A 22,573-nucleotide genomic window follows, 5' to 3' on the forward strand; every position below is an offset into this window, starting at 1 on the left:
GTACTCCTTCTGTCATCTAGATCTGATGCCCAGTCAGCATCACTGTATGCCACAAGTTTAAGTTTTTCATCACTTTTCTTGTAACATAGTTCATTATCAATTGTACCTTTCAAGTACCTCATTACATGTTTAACCTTTTGCAGTAACTACACCACTGTCTTTTCCGATTTGGGGTCGGGCATGTACGAGCTTTATGACCTTTTTGGCCACAGTTGTAGGACGTAATCTCCGAACATGCGACCCGTTCTCTCTCCTTCCATTCCGGGGTCGAGGCACTCGCTCTCATCACGTTATCTTCACTGGTGCTGTTGTGGAAGTTTTCGGTACTTTCAAAATTCCTCAATTTGGTTTTGACCTCTGCAAATGTTATGTCTGCATCACTTTGTGTAATATGTACGGCGAATGGTTTAAATGAGTCCGGTAAACCTTTCAATATCATCGCAATTAAAAGTCCATCACCAAGCATCTCTTCGGCATTTCTTAGTGCTGTGATTGCGGTTTCTGCTCGAATAATATAGTCAGTTACACTTTCATTCGCCGTTTTTTTGCAGCGAGGTTAACTCTGCGTACAGGCTTATTATTCGCGGCTTTCCACTACCAGCGTAGTAGGCCCTCAAAATCCGTAGAGCTTTCCTACTGTCGTCCGCGGCATCTCTCATGACAAGAGACAGACTTTTGTCATCTAGGTACTGAATAAGTTCAGCATATGCTTCCTCGTTTTTATTGGCATCATCTTCATCTTCATCTCCACGCGCTGGGGGCTCTGATAGCACCGTGTCTTTCAGTCCTAGTAAACGCATGTGGCCTAGTAATTTTGTTTCCCAAAGTTCGTAGTTCTTTTCATCTCCGTCGAAATACAGTCTATTCCATCGGTTACCCGCTTCTCTCCTGGGCCCATAACCTGTTGGCACAGCCATTTTGCGTATAATAACCGGCAAATTATATTTAATTATATGGAGGGGAAAACATGCTCACTACTCGGTATTCTGATTAACCGGAACTGCCTTTATTTGCATATGTCACTTTTTGGAAGACAGGTCACATGACATGAGCAGTGTGAGGGCACACCCAATACAAACGTTAACAAGAATGACGATAAGATGAAATTAGGATATACTTTATTGCAGTTTATTTTCAACAATCAAATTACATAAGCAAATAATAATAGGCCTAGGCTATAAATGAACAGTAGGCTAAGTGTTCAGTGTAAATTGCAATTTCCTGTATATGCTAGCTGGAACCAGGCCAGCAAGATTGGTTGGTTTCAAGCAGGTTTTTCCAAACTCATTCATATTTGCTTATTAATGCTATAATTTGTATGTATGTATGTGTGTATGTGTATGTGTGTATATGTATTATATGTGTATGTATGTATATGTGTATATATATATATATAGAGAGAGAGAGAGAGATATATATAGAGATATATATACACCTTGCTACGTGTAGCCTACTGTGTTAGGCTAACCGAGACTTGTCATTTGCACTTATATATTGTTGCTCTTTTGTTAGTTTTTACTGCTTTTATTGGCCTCATTTGTAAGTCGCTTTGGATAAAAGTGTCTGCTAAATGACTAAATAAATAAATAAATAAAATGCTCATTAAAATTAATAACTGTGCGGTGAGGACATTGTTGTCATATTCGGTAGCCATAGTAACCGTTGCGACAGGAGCAGAATTTGAATTCTTCTTAGGTTTCGTTTCGTTAGTTATAGGTCCCAGTTTAGCAATCATTTCACCAAAATAAATAAATAAAATAAACGCTTAATGAATAGACCTATTAGGCTATTAGTGCAGTAGCCTAGTATAGTCTGTTGTTGTTGTTGTTAACGATTAATGTTGAAATGTTAGGACAAGATCTAAATATCAATTATTAATAGGAGAATGACGATAAGTTGAAATCTTAATTGCCCTGTGTTTTAAAGAGAAAAACAGACCGATCCAGTTACAGTTCATCCTGATGACTGACTGACACCACGCCTAGCCTATGTTCGTCTCAGCTGGCAGTGTTTATCTTTCGTTTTCCAGTCTCCCAAGCAAGAAAAGAAACTGATCAGAAAAGCAACTTGCGACTGCCCTATAAAGGGAGGTATGAGCTCTCTGGGCGTCAGTTTCTACACACCGTCACCATGTTGACATCAAACCAAGTTGGTTTTGCAGCAATGTTAATGCAATTTTGTTTCAAGAACGTCCACAGCTTCTTAGCAGCCCTGTTGGGGTGGATTTTGCGGGACTCTGGCACGCAAGTGCAACAAACACTTGTCGGAAGGATCAGTCGACCGAAGACTCGCCCCAAAGAGCAGAAAGAGGGATCCAGCACTCAGCTGACTACTCCAAGCAGCGTAAACTACCACTTTACCCGGCAGTGCAATTACAAATGCGGATTTTGCTTCCACACTGCGAAGACCTCGTTCGTCCTGCCTATTGAAGAGGCAAAGCGAGGCTTACGACTTCTGAAAGAAGCAGGTATCTACATTTAACTGACAAAAGTGTACGATAGGTACACTAGATTTATTAGGTTTATTTATTTATTTTATTAGGCTACTTACTTTCTAATAATAAGGATGCATACAATTTATACAAAATAAGATTACATTACAAATGGTAACATTTTTGTCAAAGCTTACTGTCATTTTTATTCTCAAACTTTGTTAATATTATCGATTGTATGTTTTAGGAATGGAAAAAGTAAACTTTTCGGGTGGAGAGCCCTTCATTCACGAGAGAGGTCATTTTCTGGGAGAGTTGGTGCGATACTGCAAACAGGAGCTGCAGCTGCCAAGCGTCAGTATCGTTAGCAATGGCAGTCTGATCACAGAAACCTGGTTCCAGAAATACGGTGAGAACCATTCATGACCAGCAGAGGGCAGCGAAGATTGCTTTTAAACACTTTGGCCTTACCGTTACACATTCTGTATATACAAGAAAACCCTCTATCAACGTTTACACAGCTCCACGAAAGGCCTACGTATATCAAGCCCCACTTAGTATCTGAATATTAAGAAGGTTCAGTTTTGCTAACGTGAAATTAGATAATATTGCACTGTCAAATGTTTATTAGTGTGAGCTTTTTTGTTTTCCAAAACACTAGCAGGAATCCACCACTGCACTTTTATGAATGCCTTTTTGTCACTATGCACTACATTTTTTTTCAGGTCATTGCATGCAGTGACATACAGTAATATCGAATTTGAAGTGATTTGATCTAACTATTAATAATTATTTTAATTGCTGCACATGAGAATCACCAAACCTGTCACATATAGTATGACAAAAAAAGGTGATTTAACTAACAGAGTGTACGATAAGTAACATAGTTGTGAAGTATGGCCTACCTAAAAATTAAATGAAATTAAAATTTGCACCGTTATACACTACCGTTCAAAAGTTTGGGGTCTGTAAGATTTTTTTAAATGAAATTAATACTTAATTTCTAACAGTTGATCAAACGTGAAAGTAAAAGACATTTATAATGTTACAAAAAAACACCTATCAATTATTTTCAACATTAATAATAAGAAAAGCACCAATTCAGCATGTTACATATCACATATCATGTGACACTGAAGACTGGATTAATGACAGCTGAAAATTCAGCTTTGTCATCACAGGTAATAATAACATTTTAAAATATAAAACAGTTATTTTAAATTGAAATAATTTTTTTTTTTTTTTTTGGATCAAATAAATAATTGCAGTCTTGGGGAGCATAAGAGATTTCTTTCAGAAAAAAATCTCACAGACCACAAATTTTAAACTGTATATTAACTAAACAGAATATATAAACTGTTTAATACATTACAGAAAAATACATTGTTATATCAAATATATTTGCATATGGACAAAAATGCTCAATTTTTATTTGTATCTGTATTTTATAGGTGACTACTTGGACATCCTGGCAGTATCTTGTGACAGTTTTAACGAGGACACCAATAAAGTCATAGGTCGAGGTCAGGGCAAGAAGAGTCACCTGGACAAACTATATAAAGTTCAGAACTGGTGCCGGGAGTATAAGGTGGCTTTCAAAATCAACTCAGTTATCAATACCTACAATGTGGATGAAGATATGACCGAGCAGATCAATGTTCTGAGCCCAGTGCGCTGGAAGGTATACAGTTACTTCCTTTACCACAGACTCTATCATTTTAACCAGGCTGCTGACCATGTGTTTAAGGCTGTATTGCAATGTACACACAGGTCTTCCAGTGTCTGCTAATTGAAGGTGAAAACGCAGGGGAGAACAGCCAAATAATTGCAGTCTTGGTGAGCATAAGAGATTTCTTTCAGAAAAAAATCTCACAGACCACAAATTTTAAACTGTATATTAACTAAACAGAATATATAAACTGTTTAATACATTACAGAAAAATACATTGTTATATCAAATATATTTGCATATGGACAAAAATGCTCAATTTTTATTTGTATCTGTATTTTATAGGTGACTACTTGGACATCCTGGCAGTATCTTGTGACAGTTTTAACGAGGACACCAATAAAGTCATAGGTCGAGGTCAGGGCAAGAAGAGTCACCTGGACAAACTATATAAAGTTCAGAACTGGTGCCGGGAGTATAAGGTGGCTTTCAAAATCAACTCAGTTATCAATACCTACAATGTGGATGAAGATATGACCGAGCAGATCAATGTTCTGAGCCCAGTGCGCTGGAAGGTATACAGTTACTTCCTTTACCACAGACTCTATCATTTTAACCAGGCTGCTGACCATGTGTTTAAGGCTGTATTGCAATGTACACACAGGTCTTCCAGTGTCTGCTAATTGAAGGTGAAAACGCAGGGGAGAACAGCCTCCGCGAGGCAGAGAAATTCATCATTAGTGATCAGCAATTCCAAGACTTCCTGGACCGCCACCAGAGTGTTAAGTGTCTGGTTCCAGAGTCTAATCAAAAGGTCATTTTGAGGCACAGAGCACATACATTCGCTCAATTCAGATCAGAGTTTCAAAGTAGCTTACAATTTGGAAGATAAAGTGGCTTCAATTTATGAGTAATACAGCAATAAACTTTCAGTTTCAATTCATTACCAAAGCTTTTACGACTTATAAGTGTCAAAGTCCCTTTCTATAGTCTTTGTAAGTGTGCACTACGAGATTTGAATTTAAATAAAATTAGCTCTATTAGATGGGTGCCTGGGACTTGAATATACTGTTAACTTGATATGAATTGTTTACTTATTTATTTTTCTTTTACAGATGAGAGACTCTTACCTGATTCTTGATGAATATGTAAGTGGTTTCATATTTTCTTCTCAGCATCCATTAAGTTTTCTTCTTTTTTTATATTCATTTATGTTGTCATTAGAGTCTAAAGGATTTTTTTTTTTTTTTTGGTATATTAGATTACACTGTTATTACAGTGTAAATTATTCTTTTAAATTACATTATGTCATCATATCAGTAGCTTTGGGGATTATGGATAGGAATATAATAAGGCCTGCAGTAATTTGCCTCATTCCAGGCTTCAAATTACTTTTCCCTCCCTTGATAATCTCTGATCTCTATTAATAATCATGCTGTCTACGCTACATCATCAGAAAGAGCAATCATCATAAATAGATTTTTTAATCCTCCATATCTGATGCCGCAGATGCGCTTCTTGGATTGCCGAGAGGGGAGGAAAGATCCGTCAAAGTCTATTCTGGATATTGGTGTGGAAGAAGCCATCAAGTTTAGTGGTTTTGATGAGAAGATGTTCCTCGTAAGAGGGGGGAAATATGTGTGGAGCAAAGCTGATATGAAACTGGACTGGTGAACTGTCTCAGTGTTGCTGTTTTTACTCTGTGTTTACATTGAGACCTGATTTAATTTATAAGTGTTAAATATATGGTAATAAACAATTGTACAGTGTAGTTACAGAAGTTACAACACAGCTCCAAAAGCTGGTTGGATACATTGGAGTGTAAATGTCTGTGTTTTCACTATTTTTAAGAGATTCTACTGCACTGAAATACTTGCATATATAGATTATTATGTAGATATGATTTTGTATATATGATTTTTATAAGATTTGTATTATGGCATGCTTGCTTTTCATCTGGAATATTTGCATAACCTGAAGTATGTTTTTAAATTTGACTGTGCTATGGTTGTCTTTGTCTTGACATTCTTAGCAGAAGTAATTGATTTAATATAATCTTGGAAGAAATTATTGATAAATTACCAGCTTACACAGTTTGATTAACTGCACTTTGAAAGCACTTTGAATTAGAATTAAGACTTAAGCACACCTTTGATGCTTTAATTGCCATAGTGTAGAATTGACATTTTAGTTTGTAGCTCCTCAGATCGCAACTTTGGAAAACTTACAAAAGAACTCTAAAGACTTTCTCCTGTAACCAAATTATTAAATAAAAAGCTTTGAGGCACTTGTAATATGTAGTGAAGATTATGAGGCACCCTGAAAAAGGAATCTATAAAAAATAAAATGATTCCTCAAGTATGTTTTCATTTTTTTTAAAAAGCGATGTTGTAACGTCATATTATATTTTATTGAAAATAAATATTTTTGACACAATCTTGTTACACCTGATCTCATAATTGTTCAAACTGCTCAAAGTGTCAAATTTTAAAATGAAATAGGCATACGCAACGCTACGTTTACCTTACCTTTAATTTATTTAAAGTCTTTAAGCTTTCATTGCTCAGTAATATTTAGGTAATCCCTGGTATGGAGTACATTTTTATGTCCCCATCATATAGGCTACATCCTAGTATACATAAATACATTAAAAAATATTTTAAATTATTAAAAAAAACACTAATAATTAAAATTATTTTTTAAAGATGGAAATCGTAATAGTAAGATTTATTTCATCACAAAGTCAAAATAGTGGTGATTTTAAAATAATGCCAAAACTGGCCATTTATGATGAAATATTCTAAAATATGTTTTCTTGAAAAAAAAAAGTTTTTTGTTAAGAAATATATTTTCTTAAATACATGTCATTCTGCTGGTCTTTTGTAATATCCAACTAACAAAATGTAACTAGCAACAAACATGTCCTTGATGAATGCAATGGATCTGATACATTTTATGTTATACTTTAAAATATTCTATCCTTTCAGATAAAGCAAAATCGGTATAAAATGATCAATGTTTTAAACGATGGTTTAAAAAAAAATGAATTAACTTTAGGCTGACACCCTCACGTAAGGTAATGTTACCTCAAGAGCTCCCAGAATCATATCATTTGGAGCTAAAAAAAAAATAAAAAAAATAAAAAAAATATCATTTGGAGCTGTCCCAAAGTCTGATTTCAAGAGCACTATTATGTGTTGTGCCCAACAGAGGGCGCTAGTGCTGCGCCTTCGCTTCAGAGACGCATACATATACAGACGTACAGACCCGCTGTACAGCACAGCACTAGGAAATACTCAGATTAATGGCGTCTTCACAAGGCGTCCGACGGGCCAGCTGATTCTTATATCTGCCTGCAAAACTACATGAAGACATAAGGTAAAATGCTCGTGCAATTACAGATGGCTGTGATGAATGTGTCGGTCTTAAACGAAAATGTTTTCTTATCCACAGTAACCGCTGTATACGACACTATATTGACTTTCTGAAATGCAGTAGGATTTGTGCAGCGTTCATCGTTTTAAAGCCGAACGTCTATGTCAGCAGGTCAATATATCATAAAAATCTCGGTTTTATTTTATTTGGCAATGCTTTATGATCTTCATTTAGCTATAACTACGAAACTCACTTTCTTCCTGGATGTGCAGCTCCAGTATAGATTTGTTTAGCCGATTGATGTCTAAGATGGCTGTTTACTATTAGAATATGACCATAGGTTACTATCACGTTCACATGGGCTGGCTCTCAAAACCTAGTGTGCTGCCTACCTAGACCGCGTTTTTGGGCATTATAATGTCTAATAAGGTTTCACGAGTGTGTAATGCTCAAAAAAAGCTGCCTAGGTTGGCAACACACTCTGTTTTGGGATCTTGGGACCATGGGACCCTTGGCCCGTCCAGTCAGACGATGCAAATATTGATATGAAATGGCCCGTTCTGGTGTTTGATGAGTGGATGTGCTCTAGTTCAGGAGCTGGTGCTGTGTAGGGGTCTAGAAGATCGGGATTGGGTTGCATAGTTCGACAGTAGCTTAAATTTTGACATGAACCCTGGATGAACATTCCATGGAAAGACAGTAAGTAGCTCTGAGTTATAGGGACTTTCCATGCTTTTTTGGGATTGTGTAGAATTTGCTAACCCTTAACTAGGTTGTCAAAACTGCATGTGTGATCTAAAGTAGGCTACCAGGTGGTACAACCATGAGGATATTGTTTTTAAAACAAACTGATTAATCATATTCAAAATGTTTTGGTCAAAAAATGCTAGTACAATGAAGATATACAGTATGGTTAATATGTGGGAAATAGCATTGTTTCTTCAAATCACAATTCTCATTTTCTATATCTTTTCTTCCCCGCCATATTAAATATGGCTACCAATTCTGTTCCTGATATCTGAGGTTAAGTTTAAATCCTCATCATTTTAGTTGTTAAAGGGGTCATATGATGCTTTAAAGATCATTATTTTGTGTATTTGGTGTAACAGAATATGTTGACATGCTTTAATGTTCAAAAAACACATTATTTTTCAAACTCTCGCTCTCTCTCTTTTGCTCTCTCGTGCTCTCTCGCTCTCGCTCGCTCGCTCGCGCGCACACACACACGATGCGCAAAACTCCGCATTTGAACAGTCAATAGCAAATACTTAAACTAATAACAAAACAGTAGCTGATTCAGAAGCGCCAGATTGTCATAGCAAAGTCAGGATTACCTCCTCTCCTAGGTTCACGAAACGGTCGTCCATAAAATGCATTGCTGTTCTGTTGTAAGTAATCTTAAAGATTCCTAAATGCATCTACTTCCGGAAGGCCAAATAAAGTGCTTTTGCTTTTGCCTAGAATCACACAGCATCTCCCTGACATGGCTGCTTCAACAGTAACTGCGGTTATTGAAACCACGCCTTCTTTCTTTGCGTGCACATTTGGGCGGCATTATGCAAATATTTCCACATAGTGAGGTAGATATGTGGGGGCGTGTTAGAACGAGCCGTTTTAGGGGGGCGTGGCAGAGTCTTAACTTTGATAAAGTATATCTCTTTGGTTTTGAGACTTTAGTCTTTGCAACTTCAGGGATCTTATCTATGCACAATCAGCTTGTAACACTCCAAAGAGAAAGGAAAACTTGAAATCGCATCATATGACCCCTTTAAAAGATTATAGTTTAATGGATTAGTTACGACTAATGGGTTAATTATGACTTTGGTTTCAGCCTTATAGAAAGTTAAGTTTGCATTTCTACAATTTGGAAGAGAATTTTCAAGCAGTGGGTTCCCTTGGGAATTTCCTGTGGATTTTTATAGCAGTTTTTGATTTACAGTTTTAGTAAAATAAGACCTGTGGTTAACATTTACGTTTTGTCCTAACATACAGTCTATCGTTACATATAATTGTGAATTTTGAAAGCTGTGTTTTATGTGCTTTTCAAATGGAGTCCTAAATATCGTAAGTTCAAAGCACATGAATGACCGAGCGAATGCGTATTTAAAAATGGGAAACTTGGAATCCTAGATGAGTTGCAGAGCTTTTACATTGCAAGACACAATGTTTTTTCTGTGGTCAAGGTAGATTGCGCTGTTTGGAAAAAGGGTTTATCATAACAGTTATAGACAGTGTCCAAAGAAAAACTCTTTACTCTCATCAGGCTTCTCAAGTAGTGACTGCAAAGGTTTGACACACCACATGTTGCTAACTGCCATGTTTACATATCAGACTGCAGTCCTTCTGGTATTTACTCAACACTCAGCATTCATTTAGTATACTGGCTCAAAATCATTATTTAGATTGGTTACTATGATTCTGCATTTTCTGTTTTAATTTTTCTTGAATATGGTATTAATGGTTTAATTCATTTAAATCATCAAAAAGCATGCTACACTTGGGTTGGGTTACTACCCAGAAGGTTGGGTTAAATATTTAACCCAAACGTTGGGTCAAAACAGCCCAATTGCTGGGTTTGTCCCTATTTTACCCAGCACTGGGTTGTATTTAACCCAGCATTTTTTAGAGTGTATAGAGTGAATTGATACAACTTTAATCGATGTAATTTTTAATTTAAAATCAATTTAATTTCATCCCCTCCATCAAATTCTTTCATTTTTAATTGTTTTATGATTTTATATAAATGTATTGTCAAAAATGGTGGTAATCAAATTAAATAATGAAAATAATTTTATCAGCCTTTTAAAATGTAACCATAACCTACTAATTTCTTTACAACAAAACATTGCGTACTTTTGATTTATTCATCTAAAATTCTGTGACAATCCACAATGCCATCCATAAATCATACTCTTTGAGTTTGATGTTTAATGTTTTGGCCAAGTACGTCTTTTGTTATTATAATAATCTTAAAACATTTGTAGGCTCATACACTTTACAGGAGGGTTTGTAAATGGGATAACAGCAGTCTGTTTACATTAGAGGAGAGTCCTTATCTGATGAGTGTTATCTTCAGTTGGATTTGACTATGTGCTTGACTGCGCATTTGAATCATTAACATTCAGCTCTTTGTCCTCCATGTTCTGCATTTTAGCCTTGACTGTAGAACAATTATCTGCACTTATATTTATATACTTAAACCGCAACATTAATGACCTGTGCACTGTATATGACACTGTTATGCAGTTTCACCCGAAATACACAGTGTAAAAGTGTAAAAGTAATGGTTATAATAACCTTTCGGGTTACAAGTCCGACTCTCTAACCATTAGGCCACGACTGCCCATAACAGAGATTAGGTAATTTCTTTACTCACAACAGTCAAAAAACACTCCCAAATTAGGCCACTTGTCTTTCCTTACCATAAATAGACATTCTGAAATATAACCTTCAGTATTCGTCTATCAGAAAGTTTAATCAAAATGGTGGATTGAATGGTAAGTAGAAAACAAACTTTTTTTGTTTTTTGAGGTAAGCATAAAAAAATTATGCTTCCCTCAAAAGAAGCAGAAGTCATGATCACGATTAAAATACAATTAATCGTGCTGCCATAACATACTCTGATTTGCATTGTTAGTAACATCTGTTCCTAAAACAATAATATGTAACGCTTCAATAACAAAGAACGCTGAATAGCTTGACCTGGCTGTATTATTCAGTAACTCTTCCTGGTCGTCCCATTTAATCCAACTGATTTGGGAACTTTGACCGCAATTTTGTCTTGAAACTTCATGGGAAATCCGTGAAGACATTTACTAGCTTTGCTAATGTGTTCTAACCTACAGGTGAGCTTCACAGTCAAGCATACTATATTTTTAACCATAATATGGCCTTGTTTGACCTTCTCAGCCCCCACACACATATATCAATGCACTAAATGCATTACAGAGCACTTAAAGCTGTTAAGTTATGGCAAGCATTTGGAAGTAGGTAAGTTTGAGATACAAGGACCATTTTGCAATTTAATTACGAGAGGCAGTATGACAACAGACAGTTTAACTCAGGATTTTGTTATTGCCATACCAACTAATAATGAATGACAATCAGCTTTTCCAATCATATATTAATTACTTAAAGATTCCATATCAGTTTCACTGAATACCTCCAGATTCCAATCTGTGTTGCCATTATCACTCAAGATGGTAAGGATTTTTTTATGAAATTTTTGAGTATTTCCTAAATGCAGTCTCTTAATAACATACCATGCTTTCTCTATTAGTCAGTCGTCATTCCCATCAGTGATATCAAAATCTGCATTGTTGCTGCCCACCAGCTGTGGATGAGAAAGCAGTTAACGCAAAGCTCTGTAATGCAGGCAGGAGACTGGCTGGCTCATGGCAGAAGGTGACCTCAGCTGGCTGGGTTCACATCTGATTGAGTCAGATATTTTGCAGGATAAGTCCCAGTAGCCTCGTGTATAAAAGTTGCTTATGCACAAAGTGAATTTCCAAAGAGAGCGTGCCAAGAACACATTGGGATTCATGAAATAAAAATAAACGAGTCACACCAAAAGACTCATACAAGTCAAGTTGTCAGTTTGGATCAGTCACTGTTATCAAGATGAATTTGCCACTGAATGAACTCACTGAAACTGTCAGTGGTTAGTTACTGAATTTGAATCAACATCCGCAGTTTTTACTTTCAGTAGTGTGCGACAACTAGGCTATAGTTCAAGAAGACACATTTGCATTTTTTTTATTAAAGGGGTCATATGATGCAATTTCAAGTTTTCCTTTCTCTTTGGAGTGTTACAAGCTGTTCGTGAATAGATAAGATCCCTGAAGTTGCAAAGACTAAAGTCTCAAAACCAAAGAGATATTCTTTATCAAAGTTAAGACTCTGCCACACCCCCCTAAAACGGCTCGTTCTAACACGCCCCCACATATCTAGGTCACTGTAACAAAGTTCGTAGTCACAGGAAGAAGGAGGCGGGAACAGGCGAACATTTAAATAAAACTTTAATAATAAAATAAACTCAAAACAGCGCGACAGCCCCTCGCGGACGACTGTCGCGCACAAACAAAACCAAAAATAATGATCTTTAAAAAAGCATCATATGACCCCTTTAATATCTAAAATATCTAAAATTAATATTGGTAACTGCCTAGTACCATTTCATTTTTTGTATGATGGCTGGCTTTTTGGTGAACAAGCTTGCCTGATGTGATTTTTAACTTCAGTACCTGAGTGACGGGTATAATTTTTTATTCATTAATTTCTCACACCCGGTACCCACTCAAAACCTGGAGTCTCACCCTGTCCTGCAGCATCAAGCATTGCCACATGTGGCTGATTATAAAATGAGGCATTTGCATGTTAGTAGCTTGATGGCAATGTGTGAACTCATCAGGCATTGAGGGCTGTAAAACCTTGCAGAGCTTTGCCACATTGTAGCACTGCACAACATCGTCTAAATTTCAGTACCACAATGATGGTAGATGCAGCAATAATTCAGCAAGAAAATGGTATGTTCATACATGATGCAGTGTTTTTGAACCACCAAATTCCACCAGTCATTACTATTTTTTAATCTCACAACTGCAACTTAATATCTCTCATTTAAACGTTATTTCTCAGAATTGCAACATTGTAGCTCACAATTGCGACTTTATGAAGTATCTTAAAATTGTCTTTTTTTTATCTCACAGTTGCTACTTTATATATAATTAGGACAATATTTCACAATTGCAACATCCATATTCCATAATTGAATTAAAAAATTGCAATTATTTCTCAGTTTCTAATAACTTCATATTATATTACATTGCAAGTGTTTCTCATAATTGCAACTTTTTTGCCACTTCAAATCTCACATTTGTGACTTAATGTCTCATAATGGTGACTTTTTATCTAATAATGTAACAGCTTATCTGAATTGCAATTTTATATCTCACAATTGCTACTTTATATCTTATAATTCAGATTATCTCACAGTTATGACTTTTTATCTTACAGTGTGACTGTACTTCCTATAATAAACTTCACCTGACAATTACCTTTCTCAGCAACTTTAAAACAGGAAGAATTTCTCACCGTTTTTTAACTGCTTGGTAGCTGCCATGGCTTGTTCAAGTAGAACTTTGATTGCCTTGGCAAACTAGTGAAGCCTGACTTATCCATTGAGCTGCAAAAGAAAAATACGTTTTTAAACACAGTAGTTCATTTTTGTAAGTTTTGTTTTTATGGCACAGAACATTTTGTGACTGCTTATCATTTTGTACAATAATGTTACAATTATTTTATTTTCAGATACTCGTTTCTGTTTCAGCAAAACTATGAGATAGAATTGTGTGTCTGGAGTGTCAAGCCAAGTCAATGCAGTATTTGCTTATGGAGTGTTTTCCAGTAAGGGTGTGTTTGCTGAAGAAGAGAAGTTTGGGCACGTCCTCCTGACCTCAGCATCTGTGATTCAGAGCTTATTCACAACTATTGTCTATAGACGACACTTCATAACTGTGTTTTCCAACTAATGATGGAGAAAAGAAGCATCTGAATGTTGAAAAGCAAACATATTATGTTTTTTGTGTTATTTTTTTTGTATTAAATTTAATGGTTTTAAACTTTGATTTATTTTCTTCTTTTAATTAGCATGTTTTTTTTTTTTTGAGGAGCAGAACCTTGAGTGACAACAGAATGAATTCATAGATAACCTCAGGCTCTCAGTCTCTGATCGTGTCAATAGAAATAAGTACTCCGCAGCATGCTTGTCATATCCTCTTATTTTCAAGGCTTCTGAGAAGAAAGATGTCTCTTCATATTTTGATTTAGTTTTATTCTGACATAGCTGATGACTTTTTTTTCATTCAAATCCTTGTTTTCACACTACAGAGAGGCTAAATTTCTCACTGTTTTAATTCTGCTTTAACCATATTCATCCTTGGAGATAATGGTATGCTTTAGTCACACTGGAAAATGTTTTCCACCATCTGGAAACGTTAGGCAGAGTGACCTCAGATCTTTAGAGAAATCCTCTCCTTATTTTGGAGGATTGACCTTTACAGTACATACTCCTGTAACTTTGATCAGATTGTCTTTGCTTTCCAAGATATTATTCCTTCAGGCTATCTGAGAACACTTCCTCGTTATTCAGCTGTTTTCCTACCAAGTCAGTACTTGTCTGAAATTTTGAAACTGCATTTCTGTGATCTACACATCTTGATTCTCCATCTCACACCACTAGAGGAACCAGGTCATACCAGGTTAAGTTGGTGTAGCTGGTCAATCAGTTTTGAAACCAATTTTGGAGCCAAGGTCTACCATCTCTGACCAGGTCAACCAAGATTTTCTACCAAAGGGGTGTCTAAACCTGCTCCTGGAGGGCCACTGTCCTGCAGAGTTTAGCTCCAAACCCAATCAAACACACCTGAACCAGCTAATCAAGGTCTTCAGATTCATTAGAAACTTCCAGGCGGTAGTGTTGGCGCTCGTTCGAGCTACACTCAGCAGGATGTTGGCGCTACAGGAGCAGGATTGGACACCCCTTGTCTAGCAGGTACGGATGCACAAAAGTGCATAGTTTTGAAATTGACTAGTCGGTGGGTTGTCTAAACTAATAATCTGTCTTTGGGATGCTTGTATAAACTGGTTTTGGGTTCACATGACCTTGATCTGATGTATTTGCTATGGGTTGTTTAGATAAGATGCTTTCTTGGGGTTTGTGGTTGGACAAAAAACAGCACAAGATGCAGGGTAATTGCCCAAGATACCCATTTCAATGTGTATGGATATGGACTTCACTAAATGAATAGACAGTCGTTGCATGACTAATTGACCATCTTCATTCCAATTGCTAGGTCAATATCAGCCTCATTGAGTGGTAACCCAGTTGATCAAACACCTGAACCATCTTGGGCCAGCTAATGACCAGCTTCAACCAGCTACCTGGTTTTAGCTGGATTTGGGCAAAGCAAGTTATGCTTTTTTTCCCAAATAGGATACCATCTTTGCAAATGTAGATGGAAATGAACTGATTTAGTCAAAATGCTTTGATAATCTAGAGTGCTCAAAAACACAACCTTCTTATTCAGACTAATTTTTTGGAAGTGCTGACTATTAATCTAGCCCATGACGTTCAAGGAAACGTCTTTGGAGAGAAGACTGTTGGTGTCGTAAATGACACATGCCAGGGTTGACGGCTGGCATTGGCCCATGTTTTCATGCAAGATTGTTATTGTAGCCTTGTCTGAGTCACTGAACTACAAAACAACCCTCGATGAATGAAGTGGAGGATGATCGCTTGATGTATCATCTCAGTAAAGCAGCCTGTTGTAGATTTCAGTTTTGATCTCACTGCTGGGAGCTGAAGATAATAGTCTCTGTGTGCTCACTGGGAATGCTTCACCTCTGGGATCCCAAAGTTTATAAACACAGTGCCAAAAATAAAAGAGCACTCAATCGCTTTGGGTGATAAATGTGGGCCATTTGGCAAGGGCAAACAAACAGTGAGGGAACAGTTAGACATGTGTGCGTGCTTTTCTCTTTGAACTTAAAGCAGTTTTTGTCCGCACAGGGTCACGGCCACTTGAAATTTTTAGCTTTATGCACTAGTTTCTTGTCTTCCGTGTAAATCCTGACTGTCTGTTTTACTTATACTAGTGTTAGTCATAAATATCTTTATGTGAATTTGCGAAAATGGCTGCAAGATGGCCACCAAGTGAACTGATTTGCCTTAAAGCGGTCATGACATCACAAATCAAAATTTTCTTGATCTTCTGACATATAAGAGGTCTTTGTACCATTAAAATGTCCTACTTAGTACAAAATGAGTGTTTATTTAACCAAGCTCCAAAAATGACTTGTTTGGATGTTGTGGGATTTGTGACATCACAGTCAAATACATTTGAATATGGCTGCCTCTAGTCATCGACAAATACTTTTATCATATTTTTCTTATTCATCGCACCAGTTGCGTACAGAGTATTGCATCAAAAATAAACAAACAAACAAAATGTAATAAATGATGCCGTCTACACTTGATTCAGTATACAGATGCTCAACAAATTTCTGATGAACTTCCTGTGCTTGAGCTACTCCTGACAATAGCACAAACGGAAGAGCAAAATAATGTTTGCGTTGCAGTAACAGCCTGTTTGCATCTGTACTAGGGGTGTGAATCTTCACTGGTTTCATGATTCGATTCGATTACGATTATCATGTCAACGATTCGATTCAATTCAATACCATGATGCATCACGATGCATCACAATGTGGCACATCCACAATTTTAAATATTACTGCACATGGCTACATTTTCATATACATTTTATATCAAGTTTATTTTGTGCTTTTTTATAAAATTATATAAGCGGGCTACTTTTTAAAATAATTACAAATTAATAATAAATTAAAACAATTGTTTAGAATTTAACCAACTAAATATAGCTTCAAAACACACAAGCAAATAGTAATAAAGGGGGGAAAAGACAATTACAAGTGATAAACAAAAAGTACTTTCAGTATCTGAGAGTGCTTTTAAGTATCCGAAAGTTTACAGACAATCATAGTTATGGGTTTTTCTTTTTTCCGCAGCATTATTGCTGTTTAATTTTTACTGATGACATCATAGACAGTGGCAGCTTTAAAGGGGTCATATGATGCGATTTCAGTTTTTCCTTTCTCTTTGGAGTGTTACAATCTCTTGGTGCATAAAGAAGATCTGTAAAGTTGCAAAGACAAAATAATGTTCTTTTTAGCAGCATCATATGATCCCTTTAATATGCTGCATTCACACGAATGCACAGACCTGTTTCGACATCAGATGTTTGCCTTGTTCTGAAAACATAACTGACTGTGTTTACATCAGTTTCGTATCATAAAAGTATTCAGAGATGCAAGTGCATTTAACCGCAGCCGCAAGCTTCAGGACATCAAACACAAAGCACGCGTGAAAGTCTGTCTGTACGTGTGTTTCGTGCATCTAATACATACTGCATACCAAACGGCATAAAAGAAAGCATCTAAAGTAAAACACTGAAATAACGGCGGGTGGATGCACACACTGTCAAGCAATGTGCACGTGTCTCACAGCACACATCCTGTGCAATGAAGCCTTCCACGATTGTCTCTAGTCTAGCACACACACGTGCCAGATGCATGAAAAAAAAACATGCTCAGAATCGATTCTGAAATGTTCAGAATCAAAACACCTAAGTTGTTTATTGTATGATGCCCAGTTTTTCCTCTGTAACTATTTACAGAGTCGCCAAGTGTATGATGCCTAGTGTTTTAAAAGCTGTTCAGATTTTAAAAGTCGTGTAGCTTATTCCAGTCTTTAGCCAATCGCAAGCCTTAAGTGAGAAGGCAAAATGGATAATTTTGAGTGTCAGAATGAGGGTTGGAAAAAAATGTGTGCAATTTTTGCCCCCTCTTCTTTTTGTCAATTCTCTCACTAATAAGACCTGTATAGATATTTGCCGTATGCCACCTTGGCATTCACTTTGTAATGTGGCGGATTAGTGAGGTTATAGTTTTTGACAGGAATCCAGGAATGACCTTTACAGATAGACAGACTCATTGCTGACATCCCACCTCAGCGGGTGGACACACAGCCTGCAGTCAGAGAGCAGTGCAGCTAGAAGAAAACACACCGGGGCTTCTCCATTCAGGGACATTCCCATCTTTTCACATCAAATCCTTTTCAGAATCCGAACGTACTGTACATTGTAATGTTGTGATGCAATTTAAAATAATTTTAGTTGTTAGTGTTTCATTTTTGCATTTATTTAGATCAAATATTATAGAATGCTAATATGGTTCTTTTATCAGCCACAACATGAAAAATGTCAGTTTTGAGTCAATTTCAGTTTATGTAGCACTTTTCATAATGCCCATTGTTTCAAATCAGCTTTACAGAAAGAATTAGCAAAAAAGAGTTCTTTACTGAATTTTACTTGTCGATACGTCTAAAAAGCTAAATTAAAACAGATCAGACAGTTCAGACTCTAAAATGTGATTAGATGAGCCTTGTTCAAGGCTATTCGATATGCACACATCAATTTAATTCTATTTTAAAGTGCTATGTTGCTTGGCAAACATACATAAGTTTATGGAACTTTTCCTGTATACATTGCACATGTAAAGCTCTGATTTGACTGTCCTGATGTCATGTAAAATTAACAAAAATGACAGTGTGGCCTCAAAAGTTAAAGTTAGGTGTCTCTACATGTAATTTTATTATACCCTCTTACCAGGAGAGATTTCTTTATTCTTTATTATTTTGCAAGAGCATATAGCGTGGAATTAATGAATTAATAGTGATTAAATATTTTGCCATAGAAGCGAATAATTCCACCACTCTGAGTGGAATCTCAAGAGTAGTCATCTTGTAATTACAGTAGTTCTGACATGATGTGAACGCAGCATTAGGCGGTAATGAACAACAATACTTAATGGAGAAATTGTTTATGTGACTCTTATCATTAGTAATTTGGATTATTCATTGAACATTGGTGCCTTTTATTATATTGCTGTTTTATTAGCAATATAATGAAAGACACCAGTGTTTGATTAATAATTGAACATTGATAATAATTGATAAACTTTTTTGGAAAAAAAAAACCAACAACTTCAAAAATAGAATTTAGTGAATTTAGGTGTTCTGAGCATCATGCTTGTCATACATGACATAAACTGTTAATTATAGTAAATAGTTACGCTCACAATATGCTGGATTTTTCGAAAGTAACAGAGTGAGAAATAATGTTGAGTTCAGTTTGACCTTACCAGATCGAAATCTTGCAGGTCATTACAACATCTAGTGGGAGGAAATGACACTCAACAACATTTGAAAAGCCACATTAGACTTCCAGAGCTTCTATAAAGATCAAGATGTGATGTCGATACTTAGGCCTGATTTCTGGGTCTAATTTTTCAGGGTAATCATATAATCCCTGCCAGTTCATTCTTCAGTATTATAATGGGCATGGGAAAAGCAGAAAATTATATCTGTTCCCATCCCAGTCTGGTGTGTTTTTTTGGCATCTGACTGATCTCGTTTGGGCAATTATTGTCTGACAGCATTATGAAACCCTACAGTATTACAACACAATGGTTGAATGTGAAATATGACACTTTTATGTTGTGATAAATGAGGAAGAACTGAGCCCATGGGGCAGGTAAATGCTGCTTCTATTTTTTTTAAGGATGATTGAGTAGAGCCCATAAGTCAGATAAAGTTAAGTGAGGGAACATTGTGTTCATGTTTGTGGAGGCTAGGACTGAGACACCCATATATTGAAATATTCAGGCGTCTATATTTCTCAGCTTTCATTGTGAGACTGACCCATTTCTCTCTGAGAATAAATAATGGAGGGGAGACTTCTAGACCAGCACCTTTGAGAGGTTCCACCTTCACCTATTTCATATCTGAACATCTAAAGAAGGAAAAGAACTGTGTGGAAGAAGATTAGGTAATAGAATCACTGTTTACTAGTATGTTTGTGACCATCTGAGCAACAGCAAATATCATGGAAATCATATTGTCAGCCAAAATACCATAGTTATTGATGCTTAGATAAATACAACATTTTCTTTAGAAATCTAAAAACCTTTTTGTTAGGTTGGCTTGAGAAAGCCAACCTACTGATCTGCTATTTAAGCTTCTTATTATTATTCTTATGAGACTAAAATTTCTGAACGCTACTCCTCCTAGAGCTTTCAAGCTAGAACCACCAAACTCAGCCCAACTCTTCAGACTGATCTCACTTAGTGTGCTATATCTTTTCAGACTGATCCGACTTATAGTTTTCATAAAACTGAAGATTAAAAAATCATAAAAATCCCATAGACTTACATTGACGGAATGTTCAGATGAGCCAAGACTATTCAAACTCCAACTGTCAAAATTCAAATCTAAACACACGGAAGCATTAGACTCAATCAAGCTTCCCTTCTATGTACTATTTCTAATCCATTCAAACTCATTCAAACTCATCTATCTAATACTTCTAATCTATCTATCTATCTATCTAGTAACTTGCTAATCATGCTAGCAACATGCTAGTAACATGCTAATCATGCTAACAACATGTTAATCATGCTAGAAACATGCTAGCGACATGCTAGTAACTTGTGAGCCCATGGGGCAGGTAAATGCTGCTTCTATTTTTTTTAAGGATGATTGAGTAGAGCCCATAAGTCAGATAAAGTTAAGTGAGGGAACATTGTGTTCATGTTTGTGGAGGCTAGGACTGAGACACCCATATATTGAAATATTCAGGCGTCTATATTTCTCAGCTTTCATTGTGAGACTGACCCATTTCTCTCTGAGAATAAATAATGGAGGGGAGACTTCTAGACCAGCACCTTTGAGAGGTTCCACCTTCACCTATTTCATATCTGAACATCTAAAGAAGGAAAAGAACTGTGTGGAAGAAGATTAGGTAATAGAATCACTGTTTACTAGTATGTTTGTGACCATCTGAGCAACAGCAAATATCATGGAAATCATATTGTCAGCCAAAATACCATAGTTATTGATGCTTAGATAAATACAACATTTTCTTTAGAAATCTAAAAACCTTTTTGTTAGGTTGGCTTGAGAAAGCCAACCTACTGATCTGCTATTTAAGCTTCTTATTATTATTCTTATGAGACTAAAATTTCTGAACGCTACTCCTCCTAGAGCTTTCAAGCTAGAACCACCAAACTCAGCCCAACTCTTCAGACTGATCTCACTTAGTGTGCTATATCTTTTCAGACTGATCCGACTTATAGTTTTCATAAAACTGAAGATTAAAAAATCATAAAAATCCCATAGACTTACATTGACGGAATGTTCAGATGAGCCAAGACTATTCAAACTCCAACTGTCAAAATTCAAATCTAAACACACGGAAGCATTAGACTCAATCAAGCTTCCCTTCTATGTACTATTTCTAATCCATTCAAACTCATTCAAACTCATCTATCTAATACTTCTAATCTATCTATCTATCTATCTAGTAACTTGCTAATCATGCTAGCAACATGCTAGTAACATGCTAATCATGCTAACAACATGTTAATCATGCTAGAAACATGCTAGCGACATGCTAGTAACTTGCTAATCATGCTAACGACATGCTAGTCACTTGCTAATCATGCTAGCAACATGCTAGTAACTTGCTAATCATGTTAGCAACATGCTAATAATGCTAACAACATGTTAATCATGTTAGAAACATGCTAGCGACATGCTAGTAACTTGTTAATCATGCTAGCAACATGCTAATCATGTTAGAAACAGGCTAGCGACATGCTAGTAACTTGTTAATGATGCTAAAAACATGCTAGCGACATGCTAGTAACTTGTTAATCATGCCAACAACATGTTAGTCACTTGCTTATCATACTAGCAACATGCTAGTCACTTGCTAATCATGCTAGTAACATGCTAGTAAATTGCTAATCATGCCAGCAATATGCTAGTAACAGGCTAATCATGTTAAAAACATGCTAATCATGTTAGAAACATGTTATCAACATCTATCTAATCTATCTACATTTTGAAACATGAGGCTTTTACAACTGCTTTAAACTTTTAGGCTAGGCTTTCTCAAGCCAACCTAAAGTTTGTCTTGACAAACTTTTTTATCTAGTTTAATTTGTTGTTTTAGAAAGTTACCACTGCTTTATGATAGTAACCACGATGTTTGGTGTGGTATTTTGATGAAACCTGTGGTAACTATTATGTACAAAACTATTATGTGCTATTTTCAAAACAGTCAAGTCAATTTGGATGTCTAATTTGGTTTTAGGGAAACTTAGTGGTTTCAGGTTCACCTGAACATGATTGCGTTTACATTGTTTATCATGTGACTCCTGGATTTAATGGTCCATCTAGCTGTTACAAGTAGTGGAGATGTACATTTTGTCTTGATTTACTCACCCTCATGTCTTCTCAATCCTGTATGATTTTTTTCTTCTCTGGAACACAAAAGAAGATATAGTGAAGATTGTCTTGTCGTGTAGTGAAAGTCGATGGAGTCCAAAACAAGTAAAAAAAAAATGATATCTCGAATATCGATATTGTCAAATTTTTTATGATATTCGATATATAT

At 36.2% G+C, this 22,573-nt stretch overlaps 2 protein-coding genes across 4 annotated transcripts in view; both read left to right on the forward strand.

Moving 5' to 3' along the window:
* Window positions 1-2,124: 2,124 nt before the first annotated feature.
* Window positions 2,125-6,481, forward strand: LOC107655310 (radical S-adenosyl methionine domain-containing protein 2-like). Its single transcript, XM_016442767.1, has 6 exons — window positions 2,125-2,467; window positions 2,679-2,840; window positions 3,883-4,112; window positions 4,765-4,914; window positions 5,216-5,248; window positions 5,610-6,481. The coding sequence occupies exons 1-6, from the start codon at window positions 2,131-2,133 to the stop codon at window positions 5,772-5,774; spliced, it is 1,077 nt and encodes a 358-aa protein (XP_016298253.1). The 5' UTR covers window positions 2,125-2,130; the 3' UTR covers window positions 5,775-6,481.
* An 894-nt stretch (window positions 6,482-7,375) lies between these two features.
* Window positions 7,376-22,573, forward strand: part of LOC107655314 (probable E3 ubiquitin-protein ligase RNF144A-A) — a 39,063-nt gene continuing 23,865 nt past the window's right edge. Inside the window, exon 1 of one of the 3 annotated variants that reach the window (XM_016442770.1) lies at window positions 7,376-7,478. Coding sequence is in view for 1 of the 3 variants with exons in the window: in XM_016442769.1 (XP_016298255.1) it covers window positions 8,164-8,174 (11 nt within the window). In the remaining 2 variants the exon portion in view is untranslated. Of the gene's footprint in view, window positions 7,479-8,146; window positions 8,175-20,848; window positions 20,915-22,573 lie in introns of those variants that run through there. The other 2 variants (XM_016442769.1, XM_016442771.1) reach the window with 2 other exon arrangements.

Source organism: Sinocyclocheilus anshuiensis, unplaced genomic scaffold (assembly GCF_001515605.1).
Source record: "Sinocyclocheilus anshuiensis isolate Anshui unplaced genomic scaffold, SAMN03320099.WGS_v1.1 scaffold1096, whole genome shotgun sequence".
NCBI lineage: Eukaryota > Metazoa > Chordata > Actinopteri > Cypriniformes > Cyprinidae > Sinocyclocheilus > Sinocyclocheilus anshuiensis.

What these genes read in the sequence shown, in the direction of transcription:
- LOC107655310 (XM_016442767.1), top strand. Translation starts at nt 2,131, where the DNA reads ATGTTGACATCAAACCAAGTTGGTTTTGCAGCAATGTTAATGCAATTT. An exon ending in TGAGCCCAGTGCGCTGGAAG is followed by an intron (nt 4,113 to 4,764) that starts GTATACAGTTAC and finishes ATGTACACACAG; the next exon opens with GTCTTCCAGTGTCTGCTAAT. An exon ending in ACCTGATTCTTGATGAATAT is followed by an intron (nt 5,249 to 5,609) that starts GTAAGTGGTTTC and finishes CTGATGCCGCAG; the next exon opens with ATGCGCTTCTTGGATTGCCG.